The sequence below is a fragment of the Polypterus senegalus genome, chromosome 8 (genome assembly GCF_016835505.1).
Source record: "Polypterus senegalus isolate Bchr_013 chromosome 8, ASM1683550v1, whole genome shotgun sequence".
Classification (NCBI taxonomy): Eukaryota; Metazoa; Chordata; class Cladistia; order Polypteriformes; family Polypteridae; genus Polypterus; species Polypterus senegalus.
Window position 1 is genome coordinate 137,864,374 of NC_053161.1, and position 26,371 is coordinate 137,890,744.

A 26,371-nucleotide genomic window follows, 5' to 3' on the forward strand; every position below is an offset into this window, starting at 1 on the left:
TGTATCCAATCACATACCTTAAAACATTTCTAGGGCCTGCCCAATCATTGCATGGTCACTATCCTAGATTGTGTGCCCTAGATGTCAAGTTCTAGGCTCCTTTAGCGGTGGTTTTATATCATTATTCATTTATTCTTATGTTTTTTTTTTATGAAAAACAATATTTGATTCATTTGTTACATTTTGAATTTTAACTGTCAGTTTTTCTGACACCAGAGACTTTAGGGTGTTGTAGTTGTATGCCTATGCATCTCGTTATCAGATGAAAACAGGTGGATATTCTTTGAAATTCAAACTTAATCTCAAACCTTTCTGGGAGAAAAGGTTTTGGTTTGGATCATTAATTGCTGATTGGTGAATAAAATGGCAAATTTATCTATTTAATATTAAATCTACAACACAATAAACTGTAAAAAGTGAAGGAGTCTAAATATTTTCTGAATCCACTGTATGCATCCTTACAGATTTTTTTAACTTATGCTATATAATTCAACAATATGAAATTCATGCACATTGTAGAAAAGAGGTCAGATTAGTCTGATAATGGTTTGAAAAATGTGCCTTTTTAACTCCCAATTTGGTATTAATCTGTACATAAAAAGTAGAAAGTCACATTTTTTTTAAAAGAAAAATGTCTAACAAGCCAATAAAAACTGATTGCCAAATACTACTTGGAAGTTTATTTCTTATTTCATTTCTTTATATGACTATAAGAAACATGCATTTAAGAAATTCACTTGAAACAATTAATGTTGTATAGTGCTTAAGATGATGCTTTTTAAATTCAGTCCTGCCCCCCACCCCCCATATGGCCGTATATTTTTGAACTAATTAATTTCACAATCAGTGGATCATTTTTTCTTATTTTCATTGTTTAATTAGCAACCTTTTTCCTTCTGTTATTTTTGCTTTGAGAAAAGTGCGGTAGTGTCAGATTTACATTTATAAAAATGTAAGAAATATTTTGTATTTTTGATCAATCTTTAAATGCCCATTTCTGTTTTGTCATTTTCAATTCAATTCCATTCTCTACTTTATACTTTAATTTCTTTCTGTGACATGTGCTGTAATAATGCCAGGACTGTCAATTAATTGCAAGCTGAGCAGATACCTGTACAAACAACACAGAATGCTAAAGGGAAGCTACATTTGTATTTCCCACTTGCTTTAATAAGTAGAAATTCGCAGTATTTAGTTCCTAATTTCAGGATTGACACAAAAATCATAAAAAAAGGGAAAAGGCTAACTTAATTGATTTAGTAAGAAAATGATTAGGAAGAAAATCAGCAATGACATTGGTGTCCAAGGACTGAATTTGAGAATTACCTGATTAAATAAAAAAAAAAATACCGTAAACTATTAAAAGAACTTTCTGTTTTTAAAGAGTATTTCTGCAGAGACCATTTAAGTATCTGTCTATTTGAAAATGATATAACATGAAAAAGAATAAATGTATCTTACCATGTTTTAATTTTAGATGGTAAAGTTACCTTTCTGTAATGTGATCATGTGGGAAATAACATTTTCCTTGAGCCAAGTTTCCATGAATGGATGCCAAGCAGTACAGAGGGCTAAACAGTTTACTTTTCTGTGCATAGGGCGCCCTCTGGTGAATGAATGTTGCAGATAATTGTTTTCAAAAACATCCATTTACTGCGGTGGGCTGGCGCCCTGCCCAGGGTTTGTTTCCTGCCTTGCAGGGGCCCTGTGTTGGCTAGGATTGGCTCCAGCAGACCCCCGTGACCCTGTACTTAGGATATAGAGGGTTGGATAATGGATGGATGGATGGATGGACATCTATTTATTCAAGAACTAAATGTATGCTACTACGTTTGCATTGTTTTTTGGCAATGAACGACACTATATTATTTTTCTCCTTTTGATATGTTCAGTTCTCCCTTGTTCTCCCTTGTCCTGCTCTGCTCTTGTGGAGGAATATGTCAGTGAAAATATAATAAAATAAATAAATGGATTGTGAAATGTGAAAATAAATAAATTACAGCAACATGATATGTAAACATAAATGACTAAATGTGTCACAAAATGCATTTTGCTGCTTATTTTTATGTATTTATTTAAGTTATTTCTTCATTTATTTACTTCCATGACGCCACACAAAGCATGAAATACAACTTAAAATGAAAACTGTCACTTTCATTCATCAAAATTGAGAGGCTGAGTTCTAGTGAATACTGTTTTTTGATTGGTGAATCATCCATACAGTGGACATAAATCTTCAGCCATCAAGTGCCAGTTTTACAGCAGATATATAAGATGCAGACTTCTGAATGAGGAATTCAAAGCTTCTTCAATCAATTAAAGTAGCTGCTTCACCCAGTAATATTTCTTGCACTTATATTTGCTATGCACACACAGTCACAACCTCGAGCAGGCACTTTGCATGCCTTGGGAGTCCTGTGGCTCATGACTGTGCAAATCTGTATGTGTCTGTGGTGGATATGACTGCAGAAAAACAGTTGCCTGGAATTACTGCCAAGTCCCAAACCCCAAAAGTTTTGCCTAAAAACATAAAAAGTCATAAAATCTTGTGAAAAACTGTGACTAGGTGCTGCAAGTATTTGTTTTTTCAAAATTCAAAAACGTGGATGCGTAAGCAGCGCAACACCAAAAGCAGCATATCATAAATGTTGGCATTCTGGCATCGATTGATATGACCCCTGCTCATCACAAGGTGGCAACCAAAACCATCCATCTATTATCCAACCCGCTATATCCTAACTACAGGGTCACGGAAGTCTGCTGGAGCCAATCCCAGCCAACACAGGGCACAAGGCAGGAAACAAACCCTGGGCAGGGCGCCAGCCCACCGCAGGGCACTCACACAAACACCAAGCACACACTAGGGACAATTTAGTATCGCCAATGCACCTAACCTGCATGTCTTTGGACTGTGGGAGGAAACTGGAGTACCCGGAGTAAACCCACGCAGACACGGGGAGAACATGCAAACTCCACGCAGGGAGGACCCGGGTCTCCTAACTGCGAGGCAGCAGTGCTACCACTGCGCCACCGTGCTGCCCCTGGTAACCAAAACCAAAATGATGTTTTACAGAAACAATGGATAAATGCTGTACACTCAAAATACTGAAATAACTAACTACTGAAATACTTAACAGGGCACTTCAAACAATATCATAACAGTTGTATATTTGGGTTCACAGATAAATAGCACTACTAGGTTTTTATGACTGTCAAGAAGGAGACAAATGTGGGAGCACATCTGGGTTTAAAAGGCAGACACTTTTGGCATCAATTGACATGTGATGATGCTAAAATGATGATTATAACCTGGGAGAAGCAAATCTATTTACCTATCTGTCTGTAAAGGACTCTTAATTGACTTATAGACTGGCAGGGAGCCAGAGGCTATAGAAGAAGCATAGCCCACACAAGACAGGAACTGCAACCACACTCATGTAAACCTGACCAGCTTAGAGTTACTATTTAAAGAACCCTGCATGACTTTTAGGAGGAAATTGGAGTACCTGGAGAACAGGAAAACTCAACACAGATAACTACCAGTCTCCTGAAGATGTGAGGCAACAATAATACCAGCTGCACCACAAGTCTATGAGAAAGTGTGTTGTATGCCAAATATCCAGCTGGAGTGGAAAATAGGAAATTAAAAGAAAGAAAACCTGGCAAGTTACTGACCACCTTATTATCAAAATGTGGACTGTAAAATAATAAAGAGATAAATGAATAACAATGGAGATTTTTTCTTACTTGTGAAATCCACAAATTAATTTCTCTGTAGCCTCTCCACATGGGTGAATGCATATACTTGGATTCCTAGAGATCTCCTCCAGAATCTCATGCACATTTACAGAGTTTTCCTTAACAGCAATTTCACCCATTTTCCTCAGCACTTCACCTAAAAATAAAATTCAGTGTGTCCATTTAAATAGATTTCTACAGTTTTAACAATAAAGCAGTAGTAAAGGTGATATCCCCACAGGTCCCTTTTCCATTTTCAGTGATGGAGCCTTCTGTGTGGTTTGCATGTTTCTCTTGTATTCATGCTATTTAATCCCAATGATTTCACAATCCCCTCACAGTCCAAAGACGTGCCATCAGGCTGATGAGTGATTCTAAACTGGCCTGGTATGTGTGCTTGTGCATGAGTGTATCCTGTGATAGCTTGTCATTCTATCCAGGGCTCAGTACAGTCTCAGGCTCTGAGTGGAAACAAGAAGATGAAGTGAAGTAGTGAGACTGAAGAAATACAAATGGAGAAACTTTATCAAATCTCTATCTCAAAGAATGTTTAACTTTACTGACAATCATAGTTTGAGAAATTGATGTGATATTCCATGTAACATTATCTTTTGGAGCATTTTTTTTTAGAAATGTTTAGTTAAATATATTTGTTTTAAAAGCATTAATAGATTTACATCATTATATAGTAGTATGGCACTAATTGTCGTATAAGCTTTCACAGTATCCTGATTTATTCTCTAATAAACCTACAGAATGTAAAGAACAGTACTGTAAAACCACTCAATAAAACAAACATGTTCAGTTCAGCTCAGTTTAATTTATTCTTATATAGCACTCTTGTCAGTGGCAAGGCTGCAGATACTCTGTACATTTACAAATAACAATAGCAATAGTAAAATATACGGTACCCTGTAACATATTGTAAATGGGAAGCAAGGCTTCTGCTCTCTCTCCATGTCTAACACTGAAAACTCCCAAAGTATCAGAAACAGATGCATTTATTTCAGGTAACACACATATAAAGTGGTGACAAACAAAGAAGAATACAAAGTACGAAAGTTAAGACAAAACAAGCAACCAGATCTCTGCCTCTCACCTCTTACTTCCCTCTTTCATATCATCAGTCTTTACCCTAACTCTCTTCCCAAATCTCGTTCATCAAATTTCTGGACTGGGGAGGCTTTAAATAACCTTTCCGGGGTTACTACCACAACTAGGTCTTATATCACTTCTGGGGACAGGGCTGACCAGTGTAATGGTGGTGCAGCACAAAAGGTGGGAGCAGAGTGAGAGAGAGAGCTCAGCTGATGTCACCAAGAAGCACTCCGCTTGCAGTGCTCGGTGGCAGTCTCTGCACTCAGAAGCAAAAGAGAACTCAAGGCATAGAAAAGAGAGCTGCTTCGGAGAGCCTTTGGAGTCCAGATGTTGTGGGTCCAAACTGGGACAGATTGAGGTGTGATTTAATGGCAAAACAGCCTGTTTTGGTTACAGTGACACTAGAATTCAACTCCCTCTAATAAGTTCTGTTTTCTCTGATATCATGAGTCCAGTGGAGCTCTTAAAGGGTTGGGTGTCCAGAGAAGCATTTATGCTGCCTTCTTTCTCAAAGGGATAAGCCGATCCCACTCATTTCAAGCATCATATGCAGTCATATTGATAGACAGGAAAACACTGGCCACACGGCAGTCTTCCTTAGCCTTACCATTAAATGAACAAAACCAATTAGCCAATAAGTAGGAGGTGTGGTCTATTCCCAATTTTTATTTCTTCTCTCTCTTTAAGTAAAAAGTCAGGAATGTTTAGCATATGATGGATTGCTATCTATCTATAATATCCTGTTTTTTTATGGTCAACATTTTACTTCTCTTGCTCTGCTATTTCTAAATGTATTGCTAAAGGAGAGGAGTCAGGCCAGCAGATGCCCAAAAGGATGGCTTACTCTAAGAAATTACTAGAATAGTTTTGCCAATGATGCTTTATAGTGAGAAGTGACTACATTTAGGTATTTGGAAATTAAAGGATACTAGGGTATACTGGCAAGTATGGCAGGAGTTCCTCCAGCACAACAGGTGGCAGTAAGGAGCCTCAGTTCTTTATAAATATTTCCCTGAATCCAACTATAATGGACAGGGCTGCATGGTTCTATAAGGGAGGGCTGGCATTCAGGATGTTAGAGACACCTTGGGCCACTAACGGGAGTACCAGAGTGGTTTCAGGCATTTTTTTTCATTTAAGTGTCCATCCCTAGAACCGATAAAAGTGTCCAATAATGTGAGAATCACAGTATTTAATATTAGAACAAAGAGTTCATGTATCACTTCCTCTGAGAGGCTGTGTTTCCTTTCTCAGTCCAAAGACATGCCATCACATAAATTGGCAACAGTGAAATGCCCCAATATCAGTGAGTGTGTATGAATGTGCCAAATGATGGAATGCTGTCCTATACCAGGGTTGGTTACTGTATTTCAGCTCTTGCTGCCAAGGAACGCTCTATCTAAACACAACTCTCAGCTGGAAAATGGAGGTTACTGAAATTAATGAATAGAGAATAACACTTGTGTTTTTATATAAGTCAAGAGAGGGCAAAAATACACATATGGTACTTTGAGAACTACAATGCATTAGAAATTTAAGTTTCCCTCTACTTTTATCACATAGTGTTATCTGTTTCAAACACAATTGAGTTCATACATGGATAGACATGGATGACTAGATATAGTAAAATGTTTTCGTCCATAGAACAGATCATTACTTCAGAAGTCAAACCTACTGGAACTTAAATGTAGCTATGTGGTATACCGGGTCTGCGGCTCAGAAAAACTGGCCATTTAATAAATAAATAGTGAATGCGCTCGTGCTGGGGATTGGAGCAGGTGCAAGCGATCTGCCATGAAGACGGCCTATCTCCAGGTTGGTGTGAGGTGGTCAGCCATCCATACGTTGCCTTGCTGGCACGTGTGGGCAGTCTGATTGCCTTATTATCAGCCCAGGGTGACAATCAGGTGTTCATACCTGCAACAGCTCCCCAGCATACAGTATAAAAGGGAAGCACATGTTATGGACAAAAAAGAAACAAACAGATGGTTAGAGTGGAGTTTAAAGGACGGGAGAAGCAGGCAGGAGAAACAGGAAACAAGCTGTTGAACAGAGTGGAAGCAGGTGGACGAGAGTAGAGCTCCAAGGAGGAGTGAGTGGCCATTGCTCAGGAGGGAGCTGTGGGTCGCTCCTGTTTTGCATCTTTGGGAGCAGGAGCGAACATTATGCTCTGGAGCTACACTCACTGGGAAAAACCTTTAAGATGGCTGCAATGGGAGTAAAGAGCGCCTATGCTGGGTGGTGCCTGGATTGGCAGCGGTTCAGGTGGAGCAGGGCTTGGGGTTGCCCGTGAGACGGGTTGTGGGGGACACGCACGGGATGAGAAGGATTTCCGCACCTGCTGGTCAACATCTCTTCAGGCAGCAAGGTCCGAATAGGATAAGCCAGACAGACATCAGTTGTAAAGGAAGGCACCAGCCCTTATGGATTTTAAAATGAGTTTACTGCACTGTTTTGTTTTAACCTCGCTTTTTAACTGATTTTCCTATTCATTGATTTTAACCCCCACTTTCACTTCTTTTTATGAATTATTTATTTGACAGTTTTGAGCACTGTATTTTAGGAAACTTGTTTTGTGGATTTTTTATAATAAAAGCACTTGAACATTTCACCAGCCTGCTTGGTGTGTTTTGTCCTCATCTGCCATGCACATCTTGGTTACGGTACTGACGGTGTTAGGCTCAAGATACTCCCAAAAATGAAGAGGAAGCAAGGAGCTCACCCACACCATTACAAACTAGAGCTATGGTAAGTCAAGAAGTTACGTGGGTAAAGGATGACTGGCAAAAGAAGTAAGGACAGAGCCAGAAGGAACTGAGAGAGAGAAAGAAAGAGTTTATGAGGAAAAAGTACTTCATGGGATTTAGGATTACGGGAAAATAGGAACCCTATGCAAGACACAGAACAAAATACTCATATTTGTATGTTTTATCTATTCTTTTCTAACTTTGTGTACTCCTGTGGATTTATTTCTTTATAATTAGTACACTTTGGAATAATTCCTGGTTTAAACAGATACTTTGATGGCGATCCACTGGTATATTCAACATATGATGTCCAGAAGAGGAGAAAAAACATTTTCACAGCTGAACCAATACATTTCAGTAAAATAGTAAACATACTTTGTGGTGTTCTAGGAGGTAATACAGTACAATATGGAAACAAATGCAGAAGTCATTTAGTTGACTTTCAGTTCATGATTATCTAAAAAATCAGTAACTGCTTTTAACAAACATCCCTTTCGTCTTTTATTGTATCTTAAATCAACACACATTGCCAATGTTAAGTACCTCCAGTATGTCAAGATGATTTTCCAGAAAACAGTACACTAAATGTCAGCTACATACCTTTCACTCTTTGAATATCATCAATTCTCTCTTCAGACATTTTTATTAAAGACTCTGTAATGGCCAATGCTTTGTAACAGTATCTTTTAGACATTTGCAGATTCCCTTCCCTGTAGTAGAGGTCTACAAGATACTTCCATACTCTTAGCAGACCTTCCATTGTTCTGCGATCTTGTATACCACCCTGAAAAATCAGACATGTACATAAGGCAGGATGCTTCATTTTGCAAACCTCCAAACCAGCTACTATTATTTTCAAAAGGGCTCTACCATATAGCACAGGAAAGGTGCTATATAATTAAAAAGTATTATTATTATTATTAAACAAAAGGAACACAATGAACTCTGTATCATGAATGACCTTTGAAACACCTTTCTGTCTGTATATAATGTTTTTTGAACTACATCTCTGACCCCAATATGAAATTTATAATAAAATCAGAGCAGAGCGATGATAGGTGCTGTTGCCTCACTTCACAGGAAAGTGGTTTTAAAACCCATGCCTTCCCATGTGGTCATTGGCACTGCAAACAAGCGAAGGATTGGCTCTCAGGGACGGATCATCCCCACAGAATATGTGTCAAGGACTGGGTGCAATTGACCCTATGGACTTTAAGCTGGGTGAAAGGAGGAAGGTACTGTTCAGTTGCTCACCCCTTGTCTTTTCCTTGTACAGGAATGGTGATTAGAAATAGACACAAAGTTACCACATTGATCAGTTCTGCCAGCAGCATTTCTATTGTCACTTGCCAATTGGCTAAGGGGAAGACCAGTTCAGCTTCATGTATTATTAATTATGGAAGTATATTAAGGTCATTCTGAGTAGCTGTCCTCTAAAATCAAACCTGTTTGGTAATCCTGGGGCAAGACTGGTCTCAAATTAAAAGTGGCATCACACAATCCACTCCTTTTGGACTTGGCTATAGACTCCGCCTGAAACTGTTGTCATGCCATGTTCTCAGCCAGCATCAAGGAGTCATGTAGCTACCCAGTGTCACATGGTGGAGGCAGTGACATCGCAGACAGAAGTAATGTTGGTCAGCGCTGCGCCGTTCTGGTCAGAAACCACTCCCATTGAGGTTGACCCTGATCCTCTCTCTATATTACATTTTCCAATTAGGTGAACTCCGGCTTCCTTTAAATGGGAAAAATGGAACAACAATTCCCTCCAGTTTGGCAAAACTGAAGTAGTTCTGGCAAACAGACAACACATGCAACATCCCATGCCACAATGGCTGCACCTTGTTTTAAACAATGATCTCCTTTATCAGGCAGCAGAACATGAGAGGGAGGTGAAGTTGTTAATGCTTGTTCCTGAGACTTTCTGGCAACAGGTCTATGAGTTAGCTCACACCCACCTCCTAGGTGCCCACCTGGGAGTCGACAAGAAGCTTGGGCACCATAAGCTCAGATTTTATTGGCCAGTGATCAATGAGGAGGTCATCACATTTGTACTTCTTGTCCAGTGTGTCAATTGTGGCAGATTCCTAGGAGGTTACCGCCCTCCTCCGATTTCCATTCCACTAGTTGACATCCCCTTTGAGCGCATAGGTATCCTTCAACTAGAGGACATAAGTACATCTTAGTCCTGGTTGATTATGCTACCCATTATCCAGAGGCTATCGAATTACGGACAGCCACCTCTAGTAGACACTGGCAGTATTTATCCTTCCATCTGGATTGCCCATGAATAAAGCAACTTTCCAGCATCTAGTAGATAGAGTGCTGCATCATCACAATGCCTATAGTGCTGCCTACTTGGATGACATTATCGTGTATTCCAGCACATAGAAGGAACACCTACAGCAGGTCTGGGCTGTGCTCCATACACTAGGTGAGAACGGTCTCAAGATTAATCCAAAGAAATGTTTCTTTGGGGTAACCAAAGCCAAATATTTAGGTTATATGGTGGGCAGGCGTACAGCACGACTACAGTGTTTGAAGATTGAAGGCATCATTAGGTGTACCCGTCCAAAGAACAAGAGGCAAGTCCAAGTCTTTCTGGGTTTAGCAGGTTACTACTGTTGATTTGTGCCTCGCATTTCAGTGGGAATGGCACTCTTGACTCATTTAATGAAGAAGTGTGCCCCTTGAATAATATGGTATGGGATTCAAATGTGGGCACTGCATTTCGTAACCTAAAACAGGCCTTGACGTCAGTTCCAACTCTAACTGCTCCTAAATTTTCTTTGCTTTTTATGCTCCAGACTGGAGCTTCAGATACAGGTCTTGGTGCCGTTTTGAGCCAAAGCGTTGATGGTGTTGAACCGGAACCTGCTGGACCGGGAAACCAGTTATGTGGTGGTAGAGCAGGAGACTCTGGCAATCAAATGGGCAGTTACCCAGCGGAGGTATTATCTCCTAGGCCGTGAGTTCACCTTGGTCACTGATCATGCCCCTCTCCAGTGGATGGTGATGCACAGGTAATCAAACCTGCAAGTTACAAGGTGGTTTTTGGACCTGCTGCTTTATAGGTTTACTCTGCTTCATGGCCTCTTGGTTTGGGCCACCTGACCAGATGGGTGTGGGCTGCAGGGGCCGTGTTACACATATGCACATGGGCAGCTTACGGGCTTTGTTGTTGTCATCTACTACTTTCACCTTTTCTCCCCCTGCAGATGCACAGAAGGACCTTCCAACTGATGACTGCACCCTAATCCTGGACCTGCCCCTTCCTGTCTTACCTCTGTATATAACTACCACTTTTGTACAGTCTCATCAATTCTTTCATGATCTCAAGTCACTGGCAGAGGGTGCATGAAATACAAGGAGGAAAAAACACATCCACGCTCTCTGATTTCAGTCTTTGAAAGGCATTTATAATCAGAGATGCCTTTTTATGTGGCATTATGCCAGAGTAGTCTTGACAATTGTCAGTCTCATCTTAGGCATTACAGATGATTTGCATGTTAACAGAATGTAAACGCTTACAGTTAACAAAACAGCTTCATTCTCACTAAGTGCTCCAATTATGTTAGGAAAACTGCATACTGCTGAAAATTGCCTTTTTATGTTGGTAAAAATATGTTATATGGATATGCACCCAAACCATACGAGAAATGGACGTAGCACTTTGTTGCTTGGTCAAAGGCTTCCAACACAGTAGACATGACAGAGTGAAGCTTGGCTGAGATATTCCTGACCTGTCAAGTCATTCCCTGAGAAGTGGCAACAGGCTGATATAAACTGACAAAAAACTAAAAATTTCTTCAATGCAAATATGCAGCATTGGCCCTTTAAAAGGGAACTAAAATAGAGTCTGTGCATCACATTCATCGCATTTGAGCTTTAATATGTTTGTCATGTCAACACATTTCATAATAACACAATGGTGATATGAATTATTCTGTGTGTGAGTCATCATTTAGCTGATTTGTCTGAAATTCCTAATTGATCAAAAGTGTTGTCATTTCCCAGTGTCACGTATGCTTATCTGTGGATCACACTCAGGGCTCCTCTAAGGTATGTGATATCACCCTGGGTCGAGATGGAGCTCTGTTCATAATCATATCTTTTCCTGTTCCTTCCATGGCACTGAGAAGAGGCCCAATGCCTGACTCAGGCCCGTCTGGTCTCCCGCCTATTAGTCACGGAGTCAATATAAGGAGGCACTACTCTTTGGGCGGAACACGGCACAGGATGGCAATCCTGTGCAACTGACCAACTCAAAGGAGACAGGAAGCTTGAAGCCCGAATTTGGCTATTTTTGTTTGCTATTATTTCACTGCCTCCACGCCAATGAGCTCATGTACTTTACTATGAAGTAAACGGGGACAACTAGTTTGGAACCCCAACATTTTCTTAATACGACTCACTCAAACACACCAGTTTCTCCAAAATGTTGCATACACATGGGTCACAGCTACTGTAATATTATAACCATTTCCCCAGTAAGGTTTTCTTTTAAAAATCCAGCGTTTGTGTGGGAATTTGTGTATGCGCATTTCAAAACTCATTTTGTGCATATACCAGCTTTATAAATGAAGCCCCTGGTAAGGAACAGGTACAGTATGTAGTGAAACAGTTGTTGAGTGGTTTTCTAGTCTCATGTTGTCCAGCAAACCTCTGACTGCACAGTAGTTAGGGCTGCTACCACAAATGCTCCAGAGTCCTGTATTTTTTTCACCTGAAAGCCATCCAATTAAAATTGAACATGATGCTGCTTCGGTTTACGCAATCAAGAGTCATTATTTTTTTCCTGGCCAGCAGGTGGCTACAAGGCTCACAATTTACATAATATTTAAATCATTATTTGTGTATATGTAGAGAAAGTCACAAAAACACACAAATAATACTCATTGCTTTACCGTAGATAGAAGAGATTCTGCCATCAAAAGAAGATTCTCAGCCTGTCCAGGATTTCCTAAGATGTCTACAGTTTCTATAGCAAATGTTATAAGCCGTTCTGGGTCATCATCTGTAAAGAGACATTTTATTTATTTAGTATAGTCAAAGAAAATTAATTATAATTAACTTTTTTATGCTGGATTTTAGAACATCATTAAGTTATCTATTAATTCATTCTTTCTTTTATTTATTGAACCTGCTTATTCCGTTATAGGGTCATAAGGTGCAACAGCCAAAGCCCATACCGGCAGAACTGAGTTCACAACTTAAATCAACACCACATAGGCTGCCACCTATCACTGGGCACACTATACAGTATGTGCATCCATCATGACTTCATACATAGACCCAAAATGACCGTATGAAGTCAACAATTAATAGAGCTTGCATAATTTTGGAACTACAGTACATAGGAGAAAAAACAAACATAAGTGTTTAGAGGTGTGAAGCAGCAGTGTGGTGTAGCGGGTCCGCGGCTCTGAATGAAAGGCCAATTTTTAAATTATCCACTTGGTCGTGTCAGTCTCCATGGGTGCGATAGTGCAGACACAGGTAGTTGATGAGGTAATTGAGACGAGTCGCACCTGCACGTGAGAATGCGATCATTCTCGATTGCTTAATCGGCTTCCTGTGTCTTGTAATTGAGGCACTGCACCCATGGAGCCGTATAAGTACGGGCCGGCACAGAAGAGAAGAAGGACGGAAAAGAAAAAGAACGAGCAAGAGTGGCATTGGAGAAAAAGTGAGTGGACGAGCCAGCCGGTTGAAAGAGAGGTCAGTGCAGTCAGGGGTCCCATGTCAGAGCAAGCGATCGCCGCTTTAGTGATGGATTGCGCCCACTGATTATGTAGAGAAGTGGGTTTGGTCGAGGTGGCGTCCTTCCTAAGGATCCGAGGGATGACTATGTGTGCCAGAAGGTAGACAGGAGGACAACCGACCCTGAGCAGTCTGACAGACGCCGAAGGAAACAACCAAGATTAGGGTCGGTAGTGAGAAGACCACGGAGGCTGAAGTCTCTCCAGCTGAGTGAGCCTTGGGCGAGCTGGAGAGACAGGGAAGGAGCTGTGTTTGCCCTAATGACGGTTGCAGGTTTTAATCTCGTTTTAGCCTTATTTTATTAACACATGGATTTTTACCTTTTATGGATTATTTATTAACATTTTGAAGCACTTCACTTCCACTCTAGGCACTGTTTTGATTTTGGTTTGTTCTTAATAAAAGCACTGTTGCACTTTTCCACCATCCCCTTGCTCAGTTTGATTTGTACCTATCAGACCAGTTTATCCGGTTACATTATCAATGGTGTTGGGTTCGAGAGGCTCCAAGATGGGAAATGGGAGCATGAAGCAGGACCCGCACCTTCACAAGAAGTACTAACTAATGTGCCAACATGTCTTCCATACATAGGGAAGAAATTGCATTGGGCTATGTATGGGCCTGGCAAAACATGACTTCAAAATAGAAACCTTTGTTGGTAACTGTGTTGCGCTTCACAGAATTAGTTTGAATAAACAGGTACCAGGGAATGGCATACCATATTTATTGCCCAAAGGCATTAAAATAAAAGAGAGGGAAAGGTGAAAGTAAGAAAGTAAAAATGCTGCATATAGTGGGTGGTATACAACCAGGTTATTATAAAGAGTGTCTGGCATTTTAGTAGAGAATTGGAGCTTAGCCATGAAGGGACACCTGGGGTCTTTAGGTGAAGGTCGAGTTCAGGCAGTCACAAGACTTTCAGACTGAATTTCTGATATTTGGAGACTGCTTCTTGACAATGGCAAATTTACCTTAAATTCAGGTTAGGGCAAAGGCTCTCTGACTTGAAGGAAAATTGGTCAGCAAGTGTGACAATGCGGGTTTGCTGCATGCTCTCATCGTCCATCTGGGAGCCCTTGAACCCTGCACCGTCGGTAATGTTACCGATGAGCTCAGCAGTGAGGCACAACAATGGAACAATGGGGATGGTGCAAAAATGCCAAGTTCTTTTATTAAAACAATAATCAAAATCAATGTTCAAATAAATAGTGCAGTGTTTCAAATCATTAAATAAATAACCCATAAAATAGGAGCAGAGTGATTAAAAATTCAATAAATAGAAAAACAACAATCCTTTAAAACAACAAGGTTAAAATAACGCTGGATTCAGTCCTTTAAAATAAAGCCCAGTGTCTTCTATTTACCTGGTGGCTTTCCTGCTTCTCCCATCTGGGCCCCGCAACAGCAGAGTCGCCCTCTCAGCAGTTGACCTTGTCAGCCACTCACCTGGTCTGAAGGCTTCCCGATTCCTGGCTTCAGTTGTGCTCCCCCAGACTGAGACTTGGCTTTTTATCCAACGGCCAGGACGCTCACGTTGGGACTTCCACTTCCAAGCCTCCCAACTCCCGCTGCCTTCTTGGCCTTACGTGGCCAGCCGTCTTTCTGCCGGTCACTCCTGTTCCTTCATAAAATGCTCAGCACGAGCGACCACTACCAACTGCCCTAGGTGTTGGCCAAACACCCCTGCTAGGGCTCACTCTCCAGCTGCCTGCCTGCGAGCCTTCACTCGTTCGCACCAGATCTCTCTCCTCTTCACTGCTTCCCACAATCTTGCAACCTCCAGCTCTTTTCTCTTTCCTTTTTCCTCCTTCTAGCCGCCTCACGCTTCTATTTATGACGGGGACGTGATTCACCTGTGGCAATCAGCGGCTCCCGGGACCAATTACGGATGTGGACGACTCCTCACCTGTGCCGCACCTCAAATCATCCCAGGAACCACATGAGCCACACATCACCACGCCCCCTCGCTAAGCCGCGAGTGCGGTGATTATTTATTTTAAAAAAGGCCCTTTGACATGAGCTGTGGACCCGTTATACCACAGCAAGGAGAGAGTCAAGGAGGTGAATGGAAGAGGCTTGTGGTGTTTAGTGATAGATCAGTGGACAAGCAACTTATGATCAGTCCTCCCATCTGAGTTTTGATGATAAAACAGCCAATTCTGGTCCAGATTTGGATTTTAGAAATTTTTGCTCTTAGAACATTATTATTATTACTAGACATTAAGCCTGTTACAATAACGGGTGCTAGAACAGTAGTGCATAGACATTAGTAGGAACAGACTATATTAAATGGCAAGGGACCTTGACCTCATTCTGTTTGTTGTCTTAATTTTTTTGTCAAAAATATTTTTGCAAGAAGCCTAAAGTAAAATAATAATAAAAATAAAATAGAAACGTATATGACAATACAGTAAGTATAATTAATATTGCCTTAGTGTAAAACTTTGTAACAATCTGTAATACACAATATCTGAAGAAGATATTTGGGAAAAATTTTATATTATTTTACCTCATGAAATTTTTCTATAAAATTTCATTATAGACAACATTTCTCGTAAATATTCTGTCTGAGTTTGGCAAGAGTTTGCCTTGTTCAGGACCATCTACAATCTTGACAACAACATCTGGAAAACGTCTAACTCTTGATAATGCAACATATAACTGAACATGGCTGAATACTAGTTCTGGCAAGTAAATGCCAACTTTTTCTAAGGTTTGCTCTTCTGAGTCTTTCTCTTTTAGCGTTTTTCTGACACTCATTTTCTTTTTCTTCAATCGATCTATTTGCTTGTATTTTTCTTTGTGTTTCATCCTTTCTTTTGTTGATGTTTACTTGTTGAGCTGACCGTTCTTCCAGGAGATGATGCTTATATAGGATTTGATTGTCTGTGTCTATTGTCCTACTTGACGTGTCCTTTTTTTTTTTGGGTGGCATGTTGTTAGTAGATATGTCCGTAATATTTTCTCTTACAGTAATACTGGCTTGTATGTGGCTGTAATATGCGCCAGTGTATTGTGTGCCTTTAATTTTCTCTCGCAGTAATACTGGTTTGTATTTACATAAAATGCCTGTAATTTTCTCTGACAGTAATACTGGCTTTGATGTCTGTAATATGACTTTAATTTTCTGTGACAACAGTGGGCAATCAGCAGAGTGTCCCCAGCAACTGATGTAATGTGTGGCGTGCAGTTGATAATCGTGACTGTGTCATTTCCTCAGTAAGTACTGTGCAGTTCCCCAGCAAGTACAGTATTTTAATCTGTGCTGGCATGTAGCTGATTATTGTATGTGTGGCGTCTCCCCAGCAACGGATTTTATGTGCGAGGCCGCGACTACCTAATCAGCACTCTACCCAGCAATATTGTCTTTTATTCGCTTATCATGCGCTGCTGCGGCTAGGCCATTCACTGTGTGCCCAGCTTCCAGTGTGTGTGCATCAACAGTGCCGTGCGCATGGGCGGGGCACGGTGCGATGTGCGTCGCGTCCCCACACGTGTGCACTTTACCAGAAGACACACGGACACCTGGAGGCACACAGGGTTTTTATTAAAGAGGATCCTTTGGTTGCTCTTAAATAACAAAGCATAATGAATAAATGTATCTATTCCATTCTAGGTTTTACATTATATTAGCAACAAGAAATATAAAAAAATTCAAAGCAATTAAAAAAGGTGCAAAGTATCATTCCTTTTTGACAAAGTTGCAAAGGAGTTTCTAGAAGCTATTGATATGTTTTAAAATATGGGATATTCTGTCTTAACACTTTCCCTAACAATGATGAACATTCTTGGGGGGACTCCTCTGATGCTCATTTCCTTAGACATCACCTTTTACCTTGCTCTGATAAGTGATCTGTAATGAGAGCAGGGAGAAGGTTGAGTAGAACCAGGAGAGGTGGAGATATGCCCTAGGTAGGAGAGAAATGAAGGTCAGTAGGAACAAGACAGAATACATGTGAGAGGGAGGTTAGAAGAGTGGTGAGGATGCAGGGAGTAGAGTTGGCAAAGGTGGATGAGTTTAAAAACTTGGGATCAATAGTGCAGAGTGATGGGGAATGTGGAAGAGAGGTGAAGAAGAGAGTTCAGGCAGGGTGGAGAAGAGTGTCAGGAGTGATTTGTGACATACAGAGATACCTGCAAGAGTAAAGGGAAGGTCTACAGGCGGTAGTGAAACCAGTTATGGTATATGGGTTGGAGACAGTGGCACTGACAAAAAGACAGGAAAGGGAGCTAGAGGTGGCAGAGTTAAAGATGTTAAGATTTGCATTGGGTATAACGAGGATGGACAGGATTAGAAATGAATACATTAGAGGGTCAGCTCAGGTTAAATGATTTGGAGACAAAAACAGAGAGGCGAGATTGTGCTGGTTTAGACATGTGCAAAGGGTAGATAATGTGTATTTTGGGAGAAGAATGCTAGGGATGGAGCTGCCAGGTAAGAGGAAAAGAGGATGGCCTAAGAGAAGTTTTATGGATGTAGTGAGAGAGGACATGCAGGTGGTGGGTGTGACAGAGCAAGATGCAGAGGACAGGAAGATATGGAACAAGATGATCCGCTGTGGCAATCCCTAACAGGAGCAGCCGAATGACAAAGAAGAAGTTTATAAAGGAAATGAAACTACATAACCTCATCAAGATTGCATGTCATAGTGTTTTAAGTCATATTGGAGAATTAAGAACATTATCAAAAGGCAAACAAAAAGTAAAGCTGAACAAAAACTGCTATGCAAAATGTGACTAAATGTTTAAACAGTTCAAAATTAATGCAGCTATTTTAAAGCCTGTTAGACACAGGAATAGATCTCTTAGGCAACACTTTATCCAGCTTTACATGGGCACAGAATGTATTTCTCATGAGGACAGAACATAAGCAACTCATGCATACAACTAATACTCCAGGGTTTTACCTTTTTCAGACCATTTATGGAAAAATACAACGATGTACATTGGATGTGCTCTCATGGTGACACAAATAATTATTAATATTAAATCCTCACTTAACCAGCAACTAGATTTTAATTGTATTACTATTAAATGTATCCATCCATTCAACCATTTCCTGGACCTGCTTTGTCTGCTACAGGGCCACAAGGAACTGTAGCCTTTCTCAGGAGAATCATACACATGGCAGGAACCAACTGTGCAACAGATGCCATTTTATCAAACATGTGTAAACATGCAACAGGCCAATTCTGAATCACAAATTGTCTTAAGGATGTGGGATAAGTCACATGGGCAAGGATAGAATATGCAAAAACTCCATGTAAACAGTAAACAGGGTGGAAACTAAACCCAGGTCTCTAGAGCTGAGTCAGCAGCGTGTACCACTGTCACCATCATGTTACCAATTTTTAAATCATTAACTGTTTAGTTAACAGAAGGAAATTTGTAAGTAACACCCTATATTTTATATGCCATGAAGCCTAGCAGATAATGCACTGGACTGTATAGCATAAGATTACCAGCTCAAACTGATCTGAAAAATAACTGAAGTTTATAACTCTCTTTGAATTAAAAATTAACACTTAAAAATCCATCCACTCCTAGACACGTTTATTCCAATTTTGGGTCACAATGAGCCAGAGTTCAGGTAGGTTTGGACCCACATTTGAATGCAGCACAAGTCTATAGCATACCTGGTCATTTAATAAATTATACAAAGCCTACAATTACATTAAAAAGTAGTCTAAATGTTGAACACCTTGTTATACAAGTCAGGATTACCCAGCACCATGTCAGCATGGTGGTGCAGTGCTTAAGACTGATGCCTCACTATAATTGACACCTTGGTTTCATTACTTGACCAGTTATTGCTTATGTGGAGTGTGCACATTCTCCCCATGCCACCAAGATTTCCTGAAGTACACCAGTTCCTCTCACATCATAAAGAGACTCAGGGTAGGTTAACTGATTACAAGTGAGAAAGCATGCACTGCCATCTTGTACAGCATTGGTTCATCTCATTTAGCAGATGTTAATGGAGTAGGCTCTGTTTATCTGCAGAACTATAAGAGATAAAGCAAGATCAGGAAATAAATGGCTGGACAGCACTCACCTCATGTTTTGGTGGGCCAGAAGGTTGCTAAGAAATCTCTTTATCATAGGTTATTCCTACACGTATCTTTATTTCTTTCAAAAAAATCTTTTCTTCCGCTTTTGTACTCAATCTGGGGATTGAGACTTCATGACTTCACTCATGACTCTCATTTGTTCATTGACATTTTACTCCCATAACTTTTTTGAACAGTGCGGACACAGCGACACATTGGTAAGTGATACTGTCTAAGAGTTCCAGATGCCTGAGACTGAATCTCGGGCTGAACTCTGCATCTGTGGAATCTGCATGCTCTCTCTATACCTTTTCTTTTGTTGTGATGTCTTAGACAAAGTCGTTTCAATGTGTCATTCCTGCCTTGTATCCCATGCCATTGGTTTAGGCTTCACCCCAACCTTGACCAAAAAAGCTCAATAATAAATTAATTATTTTTGAAAAGCTAGCAATAAGTGAAAAAGTGATCAGAAATGAATGATAATAAATGAGCAAAGTCTCCAGCTGCGTACATTTAAGCCACTTCTATAAACATGCACACATCAATATGCATAATAATTACTTTACATAATTTTAATAAATTACTTACAGTTATAAAGTTATTGTTGAGATTTTAACTTTACGCTAAAATTTTCATTAAATAATTTATCAAATGTTGTCTAGGGTTGGTTCCTGCCTGGTGCACAATACTGCTGGAATACGCTACCAAGCCCTGCGACTATGATTTGGATTATGCAGATGCAAAAATTAGTTGATAGATTTATGCATGCTTCTTTTACAGTACCTAAACATTAAAAGTAAAACAGACATCCTGCAGAGAAAAACATGAACTGAGCACTCGCAGAGTGTGGCCAAGTGTCTAAAGAACTGGACTTGAAAAATAAAGATGACAGCTCAGTCCCTGACACAGATTCAATGTGCCCTGTGCTCAAATGAAAATTAAATATTTTTGCTGAATAAACAAACATTAACAGTTACATTTGTTAGGTAATGTTTATCACCAGAGGTTAGATGTACCTAATTTTAGGAAGGGGTAAGGACTATAAGATTGCTACTTATTCGCTGGCATGTACTGTAAAACCATAAAACTTATGTTTTCATAAGTAGGCAACTCTAGTACTGATCTGCACTTGTAAAGCATCTTGAAATGGTGTTCCCTACAGAATGATTCTGTATGCAACAAAGTTTGATTATTTTTCACAGGTGTTTGTAATAAATGTTCTTTTCTTATTATGGACTTCATCTCATCTCTGATCTACTCAAGTGGGATGGAGTCTATCCCAGCAGCAGTAGGTGTAAGAAATGATGCAGCCCTGGAAAGGAAGCCAGTTTATCATATGGCCCACTCCAACACACACACACACACACACACACACACACACACACACACACATTCATACAGTTGTCAATATGGAAAGAAATTAACTTGACCTGTAGGTCTTTGGGGAGGTGGGAAGAAAGAGTACTTAGATGAATACCCTTGCAGACATGGAGAGAATATGCAGTCTCCAAACAAAAAATACAGGATTCAAAACCAGGATGCTAAACCTGTTAGGCAGGAGCACCATTCACTGTGACACGGTGCCACCCATAAAAATTTAATTGTATCTGAGAAGTAAAATAAAACGATATATCCAAATATGTTATAGGATGAAAATATTTAGACAATACACTTGATTTATACCTTGGCTATTTTAACTTTGTTAAGAAATAAAGAATAAAGAATGTAATAAATACCCTTTATAGCCACATGGCTTATGTCCTGTACAATGCCATAGGCTCCTGCAATTATTTCTTTCACTATTTTTTGAAATGAGATAAATATATCATATCCATGATCCAATAAAGCCTTCCAGTACAGAAGAAAGTCCATCTTGCATTGTTGCCAGTGTTCTGTGTTTCTGGCCACAAAGTCAACAATCCTGCAAAACCAAAAAATGTTTGTAATAAAAACATTAATGAAAATCAAGTACAATTCTGAATAATGTTTATAATAACTTACAACCATTCTCTAATTATATTAAATATTTTCTTTGATACCAAACTATTTCCATTTCCACAGATGGATGTTGCGTTGCAGTCAATGCTACCTTGACAATACGTGAGTCCTACAAGCAAACACATATCAAACTGCATAATAGCATCTTTGCATAGCTTTTAACAGAATAATTTACACTTGAAAGACTATTTCATTGAATTTAAAAATTCACCCTATCCTCATGCTAGTATTTCTGTTTTTCATGAAATGATTTTGTCATCCTTCAACATCCTTCAACATCTGCAGTAAGATGCTGCAGATGTTCTACCAGACGGTTGTGGCGAGTGCCCTCTTCTACGCGGTGGTGTGCTGGGGAGGCAGCATAACGATGAAAGACGCCTCACGCCTGGACAAACTTGTTAAGAAGGCAGGCTCCATTGTAGGATTAAAGTTGGACAGTTTAACATCTGTGGCAGAGCAACGGGCATTAAGCAAACGCCTGTCAATCATGAAGAATCCACTGCATCCACTTAACAGTGTCATCTCCAGGCAGAGGAGTAGCTTCAGTGACAGACTTTTGTCACTGTGTTGCTCCACTGACAGACTGAGGAGATCGTTCCTCCCCCACACTATGCGACTCTTCAATTCCACCCGGGGGAGTAAATGCGAACATTAATTTTATTTTTACTTTTTTTTTCATTTTTATTACTATTTAATTTAACATTGTTTCTTTGTATCAGTATACTGCTGCTGGATTATGTGAATTTCCCCTTGGGATTAATAAAGTATCTATCTATCTATTTCTTTGCCACCCTGTGGTGCTTGGTTCCTGCCAAAGTTGCTGGGATAGACTGCTAAATCTCATGACCCTGTAGTGAAATCAACAGGTTTGGTAAATAGATTTTATGATTTCACAAAGACAAAGATGTATTTTAAAATATCAATCTTAAGCACAGATCTGTACAAACAAAAAGGTAAAATTATTAACTAATTTGAAGAATGATCTAAATCAATTATGTTAGGTAGAATGCCCAGTGGGGGCTGGGTGGTCTCGTAACCCCTGCAGATTTTGTTTTTTTTTTCTCTAGCCCTTTTTTTCTGTTCTCCTGGCCATCAGACCTTACTTTATTATTTGCTATTTAGTAATGCCTAATCTTATTTTTATATCATTATTTTTTATAAATGTTTTTTCTTTCTTCATCTTGTAAAGCACTTAGAGCTATATCATTTGTATGAAAATGTGCTAAATAAATAAATGTTGTTGTTGTTGTAATATACATCAAAATGTAACAAAGCTTCTAACATATGGAATATGACAAAGATTAAAGGAAATGAAGGAGGAGTATTCAGGTTTGACTTTGAACAAATGTAAGCTGAATTGATTCTGCAAGACTCAATTGAATCTGTGGGCTCAGACAATAAATCAACAAATAAATAATATTCTTCTAATCTTTAATAAGTATATGGTGTAAGTTGTAAAAACAAAATATATCACTGAGAACCTATTGTTATGCAATTAAGTAAGTCTTACAGAAATGAGCCAAGATACACCCCATTCATACCCTAATTATGTCAGTATAAACGCTATTGATTCTGTTGGGGTTACAGTTTCTAAATTACTTATCTATAGATACAGACAGCATACATGTTTTTATGTGCTAGATTGAAATATCTCATGTCTATTCCTTCATCATGTCTCATTACAGGAAAGAGAGAACTACTTTTGGTTGGACTTTTATACTGTTAAACCACTAAAGGCCAGACTCAGTTTACAATAAAGAAATGATTTTAAGTTTGGGGTTCTTTCAGTTATTTCTTATAAGCTTAGTCAGATTTTTTATTTCCTGTGTTTTGCATATTGTTACAAATATAAAACCCTTTGACTGAGCCACAGTTGGTTCCCACCTTACAGCCAAGAAACCTTACCCATCCCTCCCAAGACTATGAATTGGATTAAGTCAGCTTGATAACAGATAATTAGTCACTATATACAGTATAACACAGGATGAATTAAATGCATTTAACATAAAATCGAAATGTCAGAAAAGCTGCTATATTTTTTTTATCCAACAATAGTAATGCTGGCTCCAGTTTACTTACTCCAGATTAGAAACAAAGATATGAAGTTCATCCCAGTTTGCACATCTCTCTAGATGCCAGGGATACTCCATATAGACTCTCTCTAAAGAATGATGGTGCCGAAAGAACTGTGCCAGATGTCGGTGTAGGGTCTTCTTTCTGCTCTTTGGTGCATGAGTAATACTTGAAGATTCGTCATTTAATGGAAGGAACGAATCTATAAAGTAAAAAAAAAAATGTAAATAGGATAATTTTTGTTCCTTAGTCTAAAATGTGTAGTTATACATAATAGACTCATACAAATATATACATTCCAGATAAGGCATAGAGCTAGTATTACAGCTTCTTTAGGAAAGAAAAATATAATTTAAAAAAACTTAAAAGAGATTTGCACTTGGTTACATACATGTCAAGGGCCATTGCAGGTGTTATTTAAGGTTTGCGAGATTACTAAACTTAACTGCTTATATACTGTACATTACCTATATTTTTAATATTTATAAACAGCATGCCACAATGTTCTGTTTGCTACATGAATCAAGATTTAATGAAATTATCTACTGTAAAGAAATTAAGAGAACATCAATATCTGGAACATACTCTTGAATCCTGGTAGTAGTAGAGATGGATTGAATAAAAACATAAAAACAAAACTGAGTGCCATTATAAACTGGCACACTAGCACTGTGTTCTTTCATTCAACAAATTATTCAACAGAAGGAAACACTACAGGGGCTCCTTTATACCAATAGCAATTTCTGAGCTGTGAGATAAATGTTATATGTGCAAGTGTGCTTTATTAGAATAAACTGAATTGAAAATAACTTCAAAGGCCATGTTTTCATATTAATTACACTTGTCCATGGTTGCAGATGTTTTGGCTGTGGAGCCGTAGTCTTTCTTATGATTGTGGTCCAAGGTAGGCTTTTGTCTTTTTCCTCATTAGCAGTTCTTTGCAGCTTTTATCTATTTTTTTTATAAAGTGTCCTACTCAGTTGATCAATCCTGAGACTTCGCGGGAAGCCTGTAAAATTGCTGGATGTCATGGCTGGCCTGTACACTGGTATTGTGCTGTGCAGAATGGAGGCAGAACCTCTGTTGATTCTAGGGTTTGTCAAGGGTGGGTTTTTGCTACATGCTTGTGAGACATGGATGTTATCTGGTGACTTGAGACAAAGACTGGACTCCTTTGGTACTGTGTCTATTCTGAGAATCCTTGGGTACCGCTGGTTTGAATTTGTGTCGAACAAGCGGTTGCTCACAGAGTCCCGAATAAGGCACAATACCTGCATTGTGAGGGACCATTAGTTACAGTACTACGGATTCCCTGTAGGTGAATTGTTGAGGACAGAGCAACTGGACCAGGCCAACGGGATGCCTACATAATACATGGTTTTGGCAAATAGATGGTCATTTCCAGAGGATGGGACCGGACCGCATGTCTACCTTAGGGGTTGCCACCTGGAACTTTGAGCTGTTTCATCGTGAGGTGGGTGCAGCAATGCACTGTACCAAGGCATGCTTCCCAATCTGACCTCACCTCACCTCATTAAAAGTAATAATGACGTGGGTACGGAGGAAGTCGTCAGTCCCTCCTGACAATCTTTATATTGTTAATTAATACATATTGAATAAAGTTCAGCTTAAGTGAAAGTGATGTTCCTAAAGAGGACCACACTGAATCCACAATGCCATTCATTGACTGCATCGATATGCTTATGTAAAAATAACTTTTTAGGAAATTATAACTTTGGAGAAACAGTAAAGCCTAATCAATTTTAGTTAATTTTATTTTAATTAAAGATTATTGAATGTATTTACACTGCAACCAAATTACAGGCTGGTCGCTATCTATAGGATGTTTACGTATTCTCCCCATGTTTGTGCAGGTTTTTCTCTGGGTACTCCATTGTCCCTTCAACATCCCAAAGACATGCATGTTATCTGGTAACTGTAAACTGACTCAATATGAATGAGTGTAAACTTGCCCATTCAGCAATCAAACAGTCTTACTTATCATTTTTTAGACATCCAAAATTTCCTGCCTACAAAAATGTGCATCAGATTTACTATATCTATACTAATAAAAGGCAAAGCCCTCACTGACTGACTGACTGACTCACTCACTGACTCACTCATCACTAATTCTCCAACTTCCCGTGTAGGTAGAAGGCTGAAATTTGGCAGGCTCATTCCTTACAGCTTACTTACAAAAGTTAGGCAGGTGTCATTTCGAAATTCTACGCATAACAGTCATAACTGGAACCTACTTATGTACATATATACCGGCCATAGCCTGCAGCTCCGTCGCCGTGTGAGGCGGAGTTGTGTCTCTCATTGTCACACCGCCCACATAATTGAGTGCCTGTCCATATAAGGCCGTCCGTCAGCGGCAATCCAATAGAAACACTCTACCGCTAAATATTCGTGGGTTTAGGGCTGTGCTTATGGAAACGAAGATGAGATGGTCAGGGTGGTGTTTGGCACAAACTCCGCGAAACTGCGAGAGAAACTTTTAAGTGCCGGGTCTTAGCTAACATTAAATAAAGCTGTGGATATCGCATCGCACAAGATAGCACAAGCACAGCTCAGAACCTTCGATGCATGTAGGCTTCGCCTCTAGCGCTGACGTCCGAGGTTCGATTCCCGAGAGGGGGTGCAGTGAGTGTGTACGCCTGATGAGCCCAGAATTAGGGTGAAACACGTGTCATGTACTCTTTGCATTATTTGACAGTAAAACTATTTCTATCTATACTAATAAAAGGCAAAGCCCTCACTGACTCACTCACTCACTCACTGAGTCACTGACTCATCACTAATTCTCCAACTTCCCGTGTTGGTAGAAGGCTGAAATTTGGCAGGCTTATTCCTTACAGCTTACTTTTTCATTTCGAAATTCTACACGTAACGGTCATGTTG

General features: G+C 39.6%; 1 protein-coding gene across 2 annotated transcripts in view; it reads right to left on the reverse strand.

Annotated features, from left to right (window-relative positions):
- The window catches only part of LOC120534313 (putative tetratricopeptide repeat protein 41), a 98,894-nt gene that overhangs the window by 11,636 nt on the left and 60,887 nt on the right, over positions 1-26,371 (reverse strand). For both annotated transcript variants that reach the window (XM_039761808.1, XM_039761807.1), the window contains exons 8-12: positions 23,474-23,669; positions 21,133-21,317; positions 12,491-12,600; positions 8,184-8,367; positions 3,748-3,895 (exon numbers count right to left, since the gene is read on the reverse strand). In XM_039761808.1, coding sequence (XP_039617742.1) covers positions 3,748-3,895; positions 8,184-8,367; positions 12,491-12,600; positions 21,133-21,317; positions 23,474-23,669 — 823 coding nt within the window. The remainder of the gene's footprint in view (positions 1-3,747; positions 3,896-8,183; positions 8,368-12,490; positions 12,601-21,132; positions 21,318-23,473; positions 23,670-26,371) is intronic.